A 15,138-nucleotide genomic window follows, 5' to 3' on the forward strand; every position below is an offset into this window, starting at 1 on the left:
GTACAGGACGCCAAAGAATAAACGAAATTAATAAAGAAAACAGATCAAAATGAGGGAACAAATTTTCATTGTTAATTTTTTAATTAGTCCCAAAAAATGTTGTTTTTTTTAATACTTTATTTATATCAATACGTAGTTATAATAGTATAAAATTAAGTACAGTGCCATCTATCTCAATTTTTTGTTACTAATAAAATACACAGCCTCTGCGCGCGAGCCTGTAGAAGTTCGATTTTTGAAATCGTAGCAGAGATGTGACGTTGCGCGATATTAATCGGTTAAAGTTTAATATTTTTCAAAGAGATGGCGCTGCAGTCATATGAAAGATAGAGCTTTTACTCTGTTTATGAATAAATGTGTTTTTATTCCTTATTTTACGAATAATACTGATTGTAGTGTTGTTGTACTGTTGTAGTTATTAATATACTTTTTAACCGTAAACACAAAATAATTTCTAAAATCTGTATCTACCTAGTCGAATATCGAACCTGCAATCCTCTGCTTATGGTCTACACGGGTCGTATGTGAAAGTCCAGAACAAAGGAGCGCTTAACCGTGCTATTTTTAGAAAGAAGTACATTAGGAGCTGTTGCTTTGGATTCCAACCACAAAGAGTTCTAAGTCTAACCACCTTCTAATTATCTACTAATATTATAAAAGTATAGCAAGTGAGGATGTACCATTTTTCAAATTATCAAGGTTATTTTGAATGAATTAATTATACATTTTAATAACTGCTCTGACCTCCGTTGTTCACAAGTGGTCGTGTTAATTAAACATAAGTTGAAAAAGTGGTCCATGAGCTACTTCTATTACATAAATAAAGCCGCTAAAAACACTAAAACTATTTTTATCTAGTTTTAATAGTGTCTTATAACAGATTATTTATCTTTACATAAGTCTACCATGTTGCGATGTTATGAAATCCATACATCTAAATTTAAAATCCAAATGAGAATTACTTAATTGGGATAACTTCCGATGCATAATTCGATATTAAATATTTAAATATATTTTGTCTCTATTCTTAAATGTGCAAAGAATGTATTCAATATAAAGAAAAGGAGAAAAATATATTAAATATATGTTCAAAAATATCTAAAAACTCACACCTTCCAAATCATTTTAAATATTTCTTTTTTGTTGTGTACATCTTTGAAATTGGTTTATGCCGGAACAATATAGACTAGTTTTTTATTATTACACATTAAGCAATATGGCTAAAAGTCCCACGCAAAAACGTTAATGCATTCTAGAGATGTTATGATATGAAATTTCGTATCTGAATATCTTGACTACCTCTATGAAAAATATTATAACGGTTTAAGATTATGTTACGGATGTTGAAATATTATCCGATAATGTCGAATACTTGCAGTCAATTTCGAATGTTAGGGACTTATAAAACTACTAAACTAAAGGAAATACAAATAGGTAAGTATTATTTTATATTTGTGTCTCATTAGTCTCTACCCTTATTCGAAATTATTTGAAACTTTATCGGCTTCAGTTACGATTACGTATAGATTTTTATTTCGAATATCGGAAAGTTTCGGTTACGGTTACAGAACTCCGTAAAATCACAAATGGATACATAATTCTTTTGTGTATGATATTTATTTTTATTTTAATCAGGATATAAGGAGGGTTTAATTTGTCGATAAGAATGTGGCAGTGGATTTCTCAATGCAGGAGTCGCCTAGTGGATCACAGAAACATACCTTTACAAAGAGTATCATTTCACGTCACTTTGTATTGTTTATAGAAGATATTAAAAGTTAATCATATTTATTAAGAATAGAAAGCTAGCAGTGCTCTGATCGACTTCGTAAATTACTTTGTAGGTGAGAATACAATATATATGGTTTTATTCCTGCATAAAGTAAAGTAATAATTGGCCAAGTATGAGTCGAACTCGCACATGGAGGCTTTCGTACTACCAAATGTTCTAATTATAAACATGGATTGGTTAACTTATTATTTTATCCTTTCTTACATTATTTGGTGTAGCAAGTAACGCCATCTCTTAGAAGTTCTGTATACTAGGGATGTGTGATGTTTACTGCGTGAGCTGACAATTTATTATATGTGAACACAGATGGCGTTAGTGGTAACATCTGGGCGTTGATTTCTTGTATTTGGACCCCCTTTTATATTCAACTTTTTTATTTTTAGTATTTGTTGTTATAGCGAACGTTTTATATACATTTTAAAAATTACAAGTGTCTATATATTACAGAGCCCTGTGACAGACGAACAGACGGACAGACACCGGAAGCTTAGTAATAATAATTCCTAATAAAAATAGCAATATTCTTGTGACTAGGATTTTTACAATACTACTCATATTTATTTTTCTAACATTTTCTATCCCTTATCACGTTACTGAGTTAAATATATACGAAGGATTTTATAAAAAATATAAATTAAAAAGCAGTATTAAAAATAAGTGTAGCGTGAAATAAAATAAAGTCATTTAAATTTCTTTATAGTTATTAATCTCGTATTTTCTTAAATTATAAAATAAATCACAGTAACAGGTCGCTTATCTAAAACTATTCATCATGGCGTCATGTTCCTATTCCTAATTCTGGCGCTGAGAGTTGCATCACGTCGAAGTATTGTATCATCGGCTTATATAGGATCATAGGAGCTTATCCGCGGAAGGGTTGTTGTGAGTAGGGTTGTTGAGGTTGAGGGGGCTGCGACTGGATGTACTGGAGGGCACGGGCGATGGCTTCAGGGATTGGGGGAGGGGTGGGGAGATGAGCACCCTCGGCACGGAAACCTGAAACAATAGAACATAATATTTTAAATACTTTAGTTTTTAATATTTTGCCTCAATATTCTTCAAGTAATAATTTGAAAATTACTAAAACTATTCAAGACTTTAAATGATCAAGACCGATTCAAATAGAAATGAACAAACGAAGTTAACAAACTTCTGGAGTTTATTACATGTGCGTTTATATAGATCTTTGAAAACATTATTTTATGTTAATACAATTAATTTCTTTGAAAACATACAAACAGCAAATTTATAGTGTAATGTAACAAAATGTTCATAGTATTTTACTTTGCAATGTAATTTAGACAGAGTTCTAAGACATAATTGAGAGTAAAACGTCAATTATGGACAAAGTATGTAAGGTAAATATAAAGTTTTGTAAGTATTAAATTTATGTATGATGCACTTACCGTTCTCATCAGCGATGTAGGAAACGGAGATGGGGATACCCTCGGGTGAGGTGTAGGCGAAGGAACCCTGAGCGACCTGCGCTTCAGCGTCTTTAATTCCAGCGTTCTTCAGATAACCTTGCTCTTGCGCGCTGATACCATTGCCGGTTTCATAACTGTTGACGGAGAATACAATTAAATAAAATGCATTTTTTTGCTTTTTGTCAATATTGTAGTAGTAAACGTGAATAAGAGATGAATCTGATGATCAGATGAATCTGATGGTAAGTAGACAAGTTGGCATGCCTCGGGTAAATATGTTTCCCTTACCTCGCCAACTAATGTTAACTAAGTAATGCTACATCCTCAAATCGTTATAGAGATTTTTCTTTCATAATTTATTTCTGTATAATTGCTAGACAACTTACTCCTGTATAATGACAGTGACAGAAAAATAGCCCTGGAGAATACTGCATTTGAAGCTAGATGTTGGCTTCTATTCGATTAGGATTGAAATTGGAACTTCTCCTAATTACTGTAATTTACAATAATTACATTAGAGTCAATGTTATACTTGACAGTTTGACTTTTTGACAAAGTTTTTAATGTGTAAACATTAGTCGGTTCGATTTTTTCTACTAACATAGTAAAATTATAATTCGCAAGATACAAAGATAAACAATAGAACCGTAGTCAAATTTAGTTTGGTAAACCACACCATGGAAAAGTGTATAAGCAACTCTCAAGTGTATAATATATAATGTATGTTATTACATCACGTTCAATCCTTCGTTGTCATAACTGATTTATAACTACTGATTACCTGTGTATTGTCTTTTAGGATACGCGAAACACTATAAGTACATACATAAATTATCGTAAATACGAGATGCATAAAATTAATAAACTAATTATCGAACCTTGTAAATCGAGAATGCAATGGAACAAACGCTGTGTAATTATTGCACAAAGTTATGATTGACAGCTTACAATTTAATGTTAGTTTACCAACAAAAGGTCTGAACTCATAATTCGCAAAGGTTCATAAAGCATGTAAGGCGATAATAAACGAATGTTTGAAATAACTGACGTCTAATGCACGCAAATACCAAATGTAACGATGTTTCACCGAAACGTTCTGCCGTGCAATCAGGTTGTATTGTCAATCTTTAGACCGAGAAAATTCCGACACATAACCTAACTAATGGTCGTAGCTTATATAGACATTTCACACATACTTACAAAGGAGCTTTTTCTTAGTGTTTTTTGATACTTATACTTAACAATGATATAAGAAATTAGAAGTGTTGTTTTCTAATTTTCACGTAACCTTTCCGTAAATTCTAGGTTATCTACATATACAAATAACTTAATAAAATGCAGATTAGTGGCTTAAAGTTAATCGATGCTATTAGAATACATAATAAGTTAAGACACCAATAAATCTATATATTTGGCTTGTATTGTAGACATTCGTGGTGCAATTTTCGACCGTTTTCGTAATTTTATTGGTCTTTCATGGTGATATATGATGTTAAACTAATAAACTTTTGCAACGGTCTTCCATGTAAGTTCTCATTAGGGTTTGGTGACACAAAGTTGGCAATGACATCTGAGCTAATTTTCTTGCGTAATCAGGCTTTGGTCATGATCGTAGATGACTCCTACTCCTATAAATTTGACATTTAACTAAGGTGTGTTTATAGATCCACTTAATAAAGTGAATTTTGTAATACAGGTACATCTAACTATAGTATTCCTAACTAAACAGTTAAATTCACATTGGTTGTCTAATTAGTTAAACTTATTGGCATTATGTAAATTTTTGAGCAAACCGTGTTTTTTGGCACTTTTATGTTTGTTTTTTATGCAACGGATGAAATTACCTACAAATAATTGGACAACTTAGTCAGAGATTTTGAGTCATAACTTTTATTTAACAACGTTAAACAGTTTTGCAATAGTTGAAAATTTTAAGTGTTGCCATTCCGAATATATTATCTTAATAAAATGTGTTACGTTGAAACAAGCCAATAACCCTTGACTCGGAGTTATCGTTGATGGCTTACGAGTATGGCATCCTGGTAGACCATAATGGACTTTATAGAGATACTGGCATTTCAAAGAAATATTTCAAAATATTGTTTAGTATAATGTTATCTAAATATAAATTCTTACAAAAAGGTCTGGGATATCAAATGAATAATTCAAGAATGATTGCTCTACCCAACCTCACAAAGGAATTAATCAAGATTCCGTGTAAGATGTTCATATCCATCAAAATTCCATTCCTCAAATATAGATTATAATCTTTTACGTTGTTGGAAACCTGTTCATCTACATCTGTTCTATTTCATGAAATATAGTTAAGAAAACAACACAATAAAGATATCTTTAACGCTATCATAATAAAACTGAGGCTATTATTTTAATCGTATAAGGTTTGACGACTTGAATGAAAGCATGTGCGGTCGCGGACACATCGTGTAATACAACAACGATCACGAAGCAAAATCTAATTTTCTTCCCAAACGATCCAAATAAACCCTAAATTAGGAGGTTGCTCCGTTTGTTATCATCACAACAATGTATTGTAATAACTATCGTAATGTAATGAAATGGAATATATTAATATTGTATGGGCCTGCGGAGGCACTTACAAATTGTCAGTTACAATATTTTTTCTAATATTTCTATTGGATCGGAACATCACCCGTAAACTTTTCACCCAGTTTACAATTTTCCAAATATTATTATTTGGAAAATTGTAAACTGGGTGACTGGGCGAAGAGATATACTAATATCTCTTCCAACGCTGTCTAAATCAGCAGATAGAAGTATTCATTCATAACTTATTTCTTATTTACATTGCCAAATTATTTTAACCGTATTTTTAATTCTTACCTGTACTGGTAGGTGCCGTCAAAGTTAACTTCTTGTGTTTGTTTGAGGATGGGGATCACTTGCCCCTGTTGGTACTGCTGCTGTTGGTACTGGAACTGTGGTGCGGCGAAAGTCACAGCCACAAGGGCGGATAGTGCGATGAACTGAAATAAACGAACAACTTTATGTAGCTTAGCAAGTACAGTGTTGTTGTTTATGTAATGCACACGATTCGAGTAACTCCGATTTTAATATAAATTGAATTACCTACATTGTCCAAGAAATAAATAAGGGAAAATTGCAAAGAAAAGCACTGTCCTCGATAAGCTTACCACACGTACGCAAATGGTCTATATCCGTGGAGTGCTATGATTTGCGTTAGCTCATTCTAGTATTCGACAAAAAATAAATCAATGCGTTTTCGTATTAAATTTTACTAGGTAGGGGTTAAAATTAGAGCATTGTTATATATTTTTAAATTTTTGAGACAACACATTTTTTAAATCCATCAAAAACTTACCAAAAAAAAAGAGAAAATCGTCAAATACGAGAGAAAGTGAACAGCAGTCTGTGACTATTTAAATATACATGAAATAGAGCATCACATTTTTCAGACAAAATTAAAAAATATAAAAAATCTTATTTCGCCAGTCTCATTAATATTGAGCCAGAGAAACTTCTTTGCGTTTTAATAACCGTTTCGCATAATAAGAAACATCACGAATAAAAGTATTTAACCTTTACAATTGTTTATGACTTTAATCTGGCAGATTTTGGAGATGAAACGGAATTTTGGTCAAGTTCAGCAATTTAACCTTTATAAATAACTTATTTCATTCTACTATAGGCGATTACCAAACCAAACATATGATATTAAATTTGAATTTTATTCACTGGAGCCATTTCAAAGTGATCCATCTTTTTACGTAACACACGAGAGCCGATCATTTTCACTAACAAGATTGTTTCAACATAACATTTTATGACAATGAAAGATTTATTGTTTGCTTCACACAAATTGCTATGGTAATGCCGTTATTTATATAAAACGACTAAATTTAACTATATAACGGAAACGTAAATTATAGTATCAAATTATTTAATATATTTTATTGACAAATATTACATTTTAAACAGATGGTATATTGATCAAAAGACGAAATGTTAAACTGGATCGTTTGATGTGAAAACTATACTTGAGTTTCAATTGTATTAGTATTTTATTTGTTATAATATTGTACCGATGTTATATTGTACATGTTTTATTGATTAAAAACGGAAACGGATTTTTTCTTATTGATATAAATGAAGTTATTGTAGAAATATTTCGAAGTTATATTTAACTATAAATATGCAATTATGTTAATTTACTTAATGATACAAATTTTATAGTTAAGGCATTTGTCATTGCCACATTTATAAAAAAAAAAAACTTTTATGCTGGACACAATTATGTTCCTTATTGTTGGGGAATTTAACTTTAACTAAACTTACCGATTTCATGATTGTGTATTAAAATAAATTAATAAAGAAGAGCAGGTATGATCCTCGGTGGATGTGTGTGACTGGAATGATTTTTCAGATCAGCCGCACCAGCTTTTATACTAGGTGGAGGCAGCGCGTCTCTTGAAATTGGAGTACGGTGCGCAGGCGCAGGCTTCGCGCCTCACTTCAAAGCACCGCCCGCCCAACAAAGACACGCATCTTTTGCGATAATCTCCACTTTATTGTTTTGATAATAATTTATTGGTCCCGCGATGACATACTTTTAGTTAAATATTTTTTGGAGCTATAAATATGTACTATATAACGGGTTTAACCACTTTATTTGTATTTAACTATTTTATTATTTGTATATAATATTTAAACTTTTTGAGTAATATCTAAGCAACTAGTATTGTCTTTTTAATGTTACTTTAAAAAGTTAATTATACTAAATGTTAAAACTAAATTAAAGTTGTTGTGTCGCAACATATATTATAGATATTATTGTAATTAATATTAAATTAAACATAGTATCACTATATAACAGGAAGCTTTTATACAATAACCAAAATTATCATTTATTGATTCTATTATGTTCTACTTTATTGTTATTTATTATTAATATTATTAATTTAAAAATATGTATAATATGTTAGGATTGGATTAGATATTCATAATGTCAGCTAAATATTCTTAACTACTAACTCATTAAGAATTTAGGCGTTATATACATTCGAGCTGCCATTCGCTTGTTTGTGTTACCTAAAGAAAGATCACTACGTTCCCACGGGACTTTATTCTTCGGAAAAAATCTAGTGCGTATTTTACGCATTTTATATAAATTCAATTTCAAGAACGGCATTATACCACAAACAACATACGAACTATTTTTAATTTAAAAGGTTTAAAGTGCAGTTAGTACTGTCTATAAATTTTAGCGCAAAATCTCAAAATGTCTTTAATGTATCGTAGTAAAGAAGATTGTACTTGCATCAGTTTTTTCGTGGTATGCGCAATTCCTCACGACGTTACCCTTTAAAGTTTAAATTTGATGATAACATTGTATACGCATGAGCGCATATCACATGAAAAATTTGTGCCAATGATTTTGGATTCGCTGCACTCATGCAAGCGAATTGATACTTTATGGGTTGTAAATAGGTCTGTAACGCGCAAACGAGCATGTAGTGCATCTGATGGTAAGTGGTTACTGCATCCAATGTAAGTCCACTAAACAACCCCAGATAAGTTAAGATTCCTATCTGTATAGGAATTGTTATTTATATTCCATAGATGCATTGCCAAACTGAGGACTAAGAAGTACTCTGATAGATGTCTCCCTTAAAAGCAGGAAACAGAAGCGCTTAACACTGATGTTATTAGAAAGAAATAAATGTGGCGGTGGTGTCAAAGGATTCTTAACAAAAAAGTTTCTGCCACCTTCAAAATTATCTTCTAATTACTATTCTAATTACTAATTCTATTACTTCTATTACAGGAAGTGCTAAGTTAAAAATGCCATGATTTTTTTTAAGATTTTCACTGTATGGCCCCGTGTAACATGAAGTGCCTAGAGAACTGCAATCCGTTTGATAAGTAGATTACAGAAAAGTAAATTAAAACACAAGGTCGGACAAACCCGATAGACATCACAATAGCTAAAACGGTAGATTACGCAACAAAGTTTATAAGCTTTTAGTGTTTTTGCAGAAAATTAAAATATCAAAACAGATTTATAATTGAACATCTGTTAATACCTTGAACATACATCAAGAATCCAATCAAGATATTTACTTAGATCATAACATCGCTAAGCGCTGAGCAGTTTATTTTAATTTCCCATTACGTGTTTCAAAATGTTTAATGAAATTTTAGGTCATAGTTCATTATAAGTGGGAAGATCGGATCGTGCTCTGTTGTTTTAGCTTATGGAAGCAAATGCAAGCGTGATTCAGTGTTTCAAACAAAAGGTAATTGGTTAATTACTTTCGACTTATTTGTGTACATTTTCTAAATTTAAAAAAGTTGCGACGTAATTTTCGAGCGCAATAGATACATTAAACAAATGACTTTTGTACTAGTGTAATCTACATATAGGACTAACATTTAGTTGTCCCTGCAGTTCCGGGACTAGACTAGGGCTACGGTATCCCCTGCTTGTCGTAAGAGGCGACTAAAAGGGGGCTTCCGGGGTCGCGGGTGGCAAGGGTGGGAGCTCGAACCGTACAATAAGCGACCCCGGGAAGGACGGCGGTATGTGTTGTGGCTTACCGTCGTGAACACCATATGGTGTGGGAGGAGTGAAAACTTCTCTCCCAGGGCAGAGCCCGATCGGGGCATCGCGCTTGGAGGACTCCGGTTGCGTCTCCAACAAGTGTTGAGGAAGGCCACTGGGGGGGTTTTAGTGCGGTAAAAATCCCACATATCCCGGCGTCGCTCCTACGTCGTCGGGAACCTTTTGAAGGTTTCCCCCTCGTTAAAAAAAATTGTGTTCCTGTATTTTAAAAAGTATTATGAAGTACTCTCACAAAATTTATTTGTACCAAGCACATAATTTCTAAGTTAGTTAATTAATAAACTTAACTTACAGTGACTGCCATATTAATAGATGAAATGAACCATATGTAAAAATTATAAAATGTACCGATAACTCTTGCTTGGTACATTACAAAAGTCGAGTTGTTAACATTTACAGATAAGTAAAATTTCAGCAGATACAATCAGTCACAATAGACATTTATGATTAAGCAAATAATTACGATTTACGATGTAGTCCCATAACCAACTAAAATTATTGTCAATTAAATACTTATATGACTGCAATGACATATTACCAGGCAGGTCCGTATTTGACACTTTGAATAAACCATAATTATGTTAGCTTAGGATCCGGTCCACGGAACACTAAGCTTGTGGGGTGGCAAAAGTTCATACTATATAATTAGTTTTTTCGTCGAATTTTATTTTTTGGGCAAATGCAGTTCAAAGGCAGTCCAACCCAACGTACTACTTACTCCTTTATGATAACTATGTTACAAAGGCTTGTGTATCATTATTCATAAGTAGATCAAGCAGGAACATCAGTACCTTAGTATGAGTTTCTACGTTTTGACAAGAATGACTATTTTTGTTTTTGTTTACGTATTTTCCATATATTTCAAATCAATTCTGATACAATCCGCTAGGGGCGCTGATTGGAAATGTATGGTCAATACGTAAAAAATACCAAAACGTAATTTTTGTCAAAACGTAAAAACTCATACTAAGGGTATACATAATAAAAACTTATACTAAACGTAAAAACTCGTACTAAGCTTTGTTTTTATGTCATGTGATATGCAAAATCACAAGCGACATTACATAGATTTATGGGGAAGATTTTAGTCGCAGTGATCTTATCTATTCTCGGTACTATGATCTAGTGAACCCTATGTAAAAAAAAGTTTAGCGACTTCGTTAACATACATTCGTCCAGCATCTTTTAAAAGGTTGCTCACACCTTGGTATAGACTCTAGTGTATGTTACTAGATCTAGCCGTGAATACTTGTCAATGGTTAGTCACATGAACTGTGTGCTCATTTATCAAATCATATGTTTATGCAATCTATAATTACGTTATTAGTGCCTGATGCAATTAAACTGTACCTAAATATATGTGCGAATTTGCTGTTGATTATACCTTCGCCCCGATAGAGCTTGTCATACTCTTTGACTAATATTTGATTTAGACAACAAAATAAATAAACTTTTAAAATGAATGAAGAAAACCAAAATAGACGCTATAGTAGACCTATGATACCACAAGGTGAAATGAGTGACATAACTTTGGCAAACTTTTCTTTTATATTTTTTTTTCAGATTTTTTCTGACAAGAAGCCCTAGACTTTATTTTAAACTTATCAATGCTGTATATTGAAATAAAAATGTTACAGTCATAAGACGCGGGACCTGAATGAGACCATACCGGTCTGAAACGCACAGGTTTCGGATTCAATCCCTGGGCAGTCAAATATTTAAATGATGTATTTAGGTTTCGATTCTGAGGCTGAGTGTTTGTATTTGTGTTCATCTTTGCGTGTGTCAGTGGTACCAACGACACAGGAAAAATCCTAGTGTGGGGCTATGAGTGTAGAAAGGTATTAGATGTTATTTCCTCTTCAACTTACAAACATCCACTCTCAGATACCAAATGCATATCTAATACCAAAACCAGTCTTCAAAAGGATTATGCTAATACTAAATTGATAAACTTTTGGCTCCATTGTTCTCAAGATTCTCGATTGAATATTTAGCGTCTAGGTCAATGGTATAACGATACTGCACTTGTATTGTGGTATATTATGCCGTAAAATTACAGACGTTGCTAACACCGTGAAGATTCCAATTACCTAAAAGGCTAAGCCCGCAGGCAATAGTTAATTTAATGATTTGCAGCTAGGCATCACGAGTAAGGATGGACGATATATCGATCAAGCAAAGACTTATCATACAAAGAAATAAATGAAACTGAAATCTGTGAAGTCTGCTGGAAATTTTTAAACTACTGCCATTTTGTAAATTTACTATTTTAAGCTACAAAAATTTGAGTATATTATTGAGTATACGAGGCATTCCAACTGAGTCCTTAAGGGTACTCTGCTTGCTTTGTTATCCGTCTACGTACAGGTGTTTCAGGTTCCTTAGGACTCTTATCTTATCTGGGGTTGATTACATATGACTATGGATTACCATTGTAAAAAATAACTTGAAAACGAATAAGAGAAAAATATGTATAGTAAAAATTGTAAAAATATATACTAAATTATTAATATGATAACTTCGTTCTCTTTCTATAATAATTGTCATTAAGTGCATTAGACATAAGAGTAGACAACAACCACGTTTTCTGTCGCCGTGTGTGGTCCGTACGCACTTTCCGCTTTGTTACGTAACGGAAGAAAAAAAAATCTGCAGATAAATAACTAGAGGCTGTTTTAGAACAAATATCCTATTTGAAGTTGATCACATGTTTATTAATACCCCTAATTCCTTCTTAATGGTTCATTCCGCCTTAATGCATTAAAATATGAATATAGACAAAAACTGCTGCCATAAGAATAAAAGCTAGTGATGGTGAAGTCTCCGCAAATAATAAATAGTTGTAACAAGGCCTTTTGCTATTCATGTATAATAAAAATCGATGCTTCAATTTCATATTGTCCATCCCTAATCAAAACGAGCTTTTATGGTACCATCCTATTACACTGCAAAGCAACATGATATTTTTGATCGTTCTTATGAAAGGCCATATTCGAATGGCACCATTTGCTTTATTGGAGAAGTTAGTGAGATATTAATTACAGTAATTTTAATACTAGCCTTCTATGTGTGATGCGTACCAATGATGTGTTTCTTGTAACTGTTTAAGGGTGGGTTGCATCATGTAACTTTAACGTCTACAAAAGCCTAACCAATCGTCAAATCTATATTTTAGTTGACGTTGAAATTACGTCATAATTAACACTTAAAATTAACCGCTCGATTTCGATCGATTAAAGTTACAGCATTAATCAAGTTCTCTCTGTCAACGTCGACTAAAAATTCTGGTGACAGCGACGCAAATGTCGTTAATGACAAAGAAATTGGTGCAACACAGAATTTTTACATTCCACCGATACCGTCAAAGTTACTCTTATATTTAACTTTAACACTAACTTTAAACGGGCTTTTGATGCAACCCACCCTAAGTTAAGCCACGTCGACTGTGGTCGGGCATTGAGTCTATGTATAATTTTATCCCTTGTCAGATCCCACATACCTTGGAATGTTCGATATGAGTTGGCCTTTAATCCATAACCCATCGGCCAGTTTTGACAATTGAAATTGTCCCTGTCATTTATTTTCGTGTTTGAAAAATATTAAAAAAATATAGTTTTCGAATCATTTACGAATGAAACGATGTTTCTCCGCACTTTTTCTTCGATTTCGTGTTTTTGTACCACTTACCTGCGCATGTCGGCATTGTTCCGACCATGACAGCCATTCAATGGCAATCAATCAAACCATGACAGCCAATCAAACGGCTGACAATTTTTTCAGCCGTTTAATACTTCAATTACAAGGCGGTGTGTTATCTATACTCATCTATGCCATGGGCATTAAAACCGTTATGGAGAATGCTCCCAATTTTAAAAAGAAACCCGTGCTAAGTAGTGTGACCCAAAAACAGGTTGTAACAATCCGTGGTACGGCGGAAACCTTTTTTATGTGTAACATAATCGGCGTTTATAAATGACAGAAATGCTTATCTCTTGTCATTTATATTCATTTCTTAGTCATTCTGATTTATTTTAATTAATTGTTGTTTAAATTTATGTAAAAACTTAAGGAAGATTAATGTTTGACTCTACATCTTTTGGGGAATCCTATTTTTGTTCATTACTGTTCTGTGGGACTTACGTAATCATTCGACATGAAATACATTTTTGTAGCCGTATTAGTGGAATTCTATTTTTTAATACAAATTATATAGGTATTACGACAATCAGTATTTTGTAAGCTGTAAAATTATAATGTTGCGCCTTCGTGGTATATTTTTTATTTTGTGAATTATGGGAGATCGCCCTCTGCGACTTTTTACAACGATTCCGTAGCGCATTTCGTTAACATTTCTACATCATTATATTAGGATGACTGCTTTGGATGTCATTTGGTAGAACGGATATGACGCAGTACCGTCACTGAGCGCTACGGAATTGCTGCTAAAGTCGACTGACCAATAGCGAAATAATATACACAAAACAGGTAACAATTAAATGAACCTTTCTTTTTATTAAAAACTAGCTGACCCGGCAAACTTTGTACCGCCTCAAAATCTATGTATCAAATATATTTCATATAAAATATAGCCTTTGTTACTCGTGGATAATGTAGCTTTCGAATGGTGAAAGAATTTTTAAAATCGGTCCAGTAGTTTTTGAGCCTATTCATTATAATCAAACAAACAAACAAAGTTTTCCTCTTTATAATATTAGTATAGATCTTTTCACTTTTAAATATTAAAAATATTTCTGCTCCCACCGTGTAACAAAATGTACAGAATCAGATAAATTAATTGAAACAATTTGAGAAAAAAATTAAGGTCAGCTAAATAACATTTAACATTTAAGAGCACAATGAAAGGATTTACCATCTTATTAAAGTGAATTGCTCTTTTAATTTGATATGTTTTAAACTTCGTAGTTTACCTTTAAATATATAAGGTCATGTGTTTACTTTAAACTATTATGAGTAAATGTTAAGTATCCAATGTAAATAATTCCATTCCTTTATTTCTTCTCGTGCGCTTGTCCGTCTCTATCACTGGTCTAGGTACATTTAAAGGGCACCCTTTGAACCGTATTAAGCCAGTCGAAATTTCAATCAGATACGTTATATTAAAGCGGATATACTAAAAATAATTTTAAAAGAACTAAAAGTAAATACTTGAAAACATTTGAAGGTGGTAGAACCCTTTGTGGTTCGACTCCGGCGGCACCACCGCCACACTTATTTCTTCCTAATAACAGCAGTGTTACGCGCTGCTGTGTTCCGTTTTGAAGGGTGTGGTAAGG

The 15,138-nt window shown here is 32.7% G+C and overlaps 1 protein-coding gene across 2 annotated transcripts; it reads right to left on the bottom strand.

Annotated features, from left to right (window-relative positions):
• Positions 1 to 2,475: 2,475 nt before the first annotated feature.
• Positions 2,476 to 9,904, bottom strand: LOC140750729 (endocuticle structural glycoprotein SgAbd-2-like). Of its 2 annotated transcripts, none has more exons than XM_073084428.1 (4): positions 9,817 to 9,904; positions 6,082 to 6,224; positions 3,199 to 3,353; positions 2,476 to 2,788 (listed from the first exon to the last, which is right to left on the bottom strand). In XM_073084428.1, the coding sequence occupies exons 1-4, from the start codon at positions 9,883 to 9,885 to the stop codon at positions 2,655 to 2,657; spliced, it is 501 nt and encodes a 166-aa protein (XP_072940529.1). In that variant the 5' UTR covers positions 9,886 to 9,904; the 3' UTR covers positions 2,476 to 2,654. The 2 variants fall into 2 exon arrangements, with proteins under 2 accessions (XP_072940529.1, XP_072940530.1); XM_073084429.1 differs by lacking the exon at positions 9,817 to 9,904 and adding an exon at positions 7,555 to 7,628.
• Positions 9,905 to 15,138: the final 5,234 nt, after the last annotated feature.

The sequence above is a fragment of the Epargyreus clarus genome, unplaced genomic scaffold (assembly GCF_041222505.1).
Source record: "Epargyreus clarus isolate Ecla_fem2 unplaced genomic scaffold, WU_Ecla_fem_2.2 ptg000021l, whole genome shotgun sequence".
NCBI classification, from domain to species: Eukaryota; Metazoa; Arthropoda; class Insecta; order Lepidoptera; family Hesperiidae; genus Epargyreus; species Epargyreus clarus.

What these genes read in the sequence shown, in the direction of transcription:
- LOC140750729 (XM_073084428.1), bottom strand. Translation starts at nt 9,885, where the DNA reads ATGCCCCGATCGGGCTCTGCCCTGGGAGAGAAGTTTTCACTCCTCCCA. An exon ending in GACGGCACCTACCAGTACAG is followed by an intron (nt 3,354 to 6,081) that starts GTAAGAATTAAA and finishes CTCCGTCAACAG; the next exon opens with TTATGAAACCGGCAATGGTA. An exon ending in CTACATCGCTGATGAGAACG is followed by an intron (nt 2,789 to 3,198) that starts GTAAGTGCATCA and finishes CTATTGTTTCAG; the next exon opens with GTTTCCGTGCCGAGGGTGCT.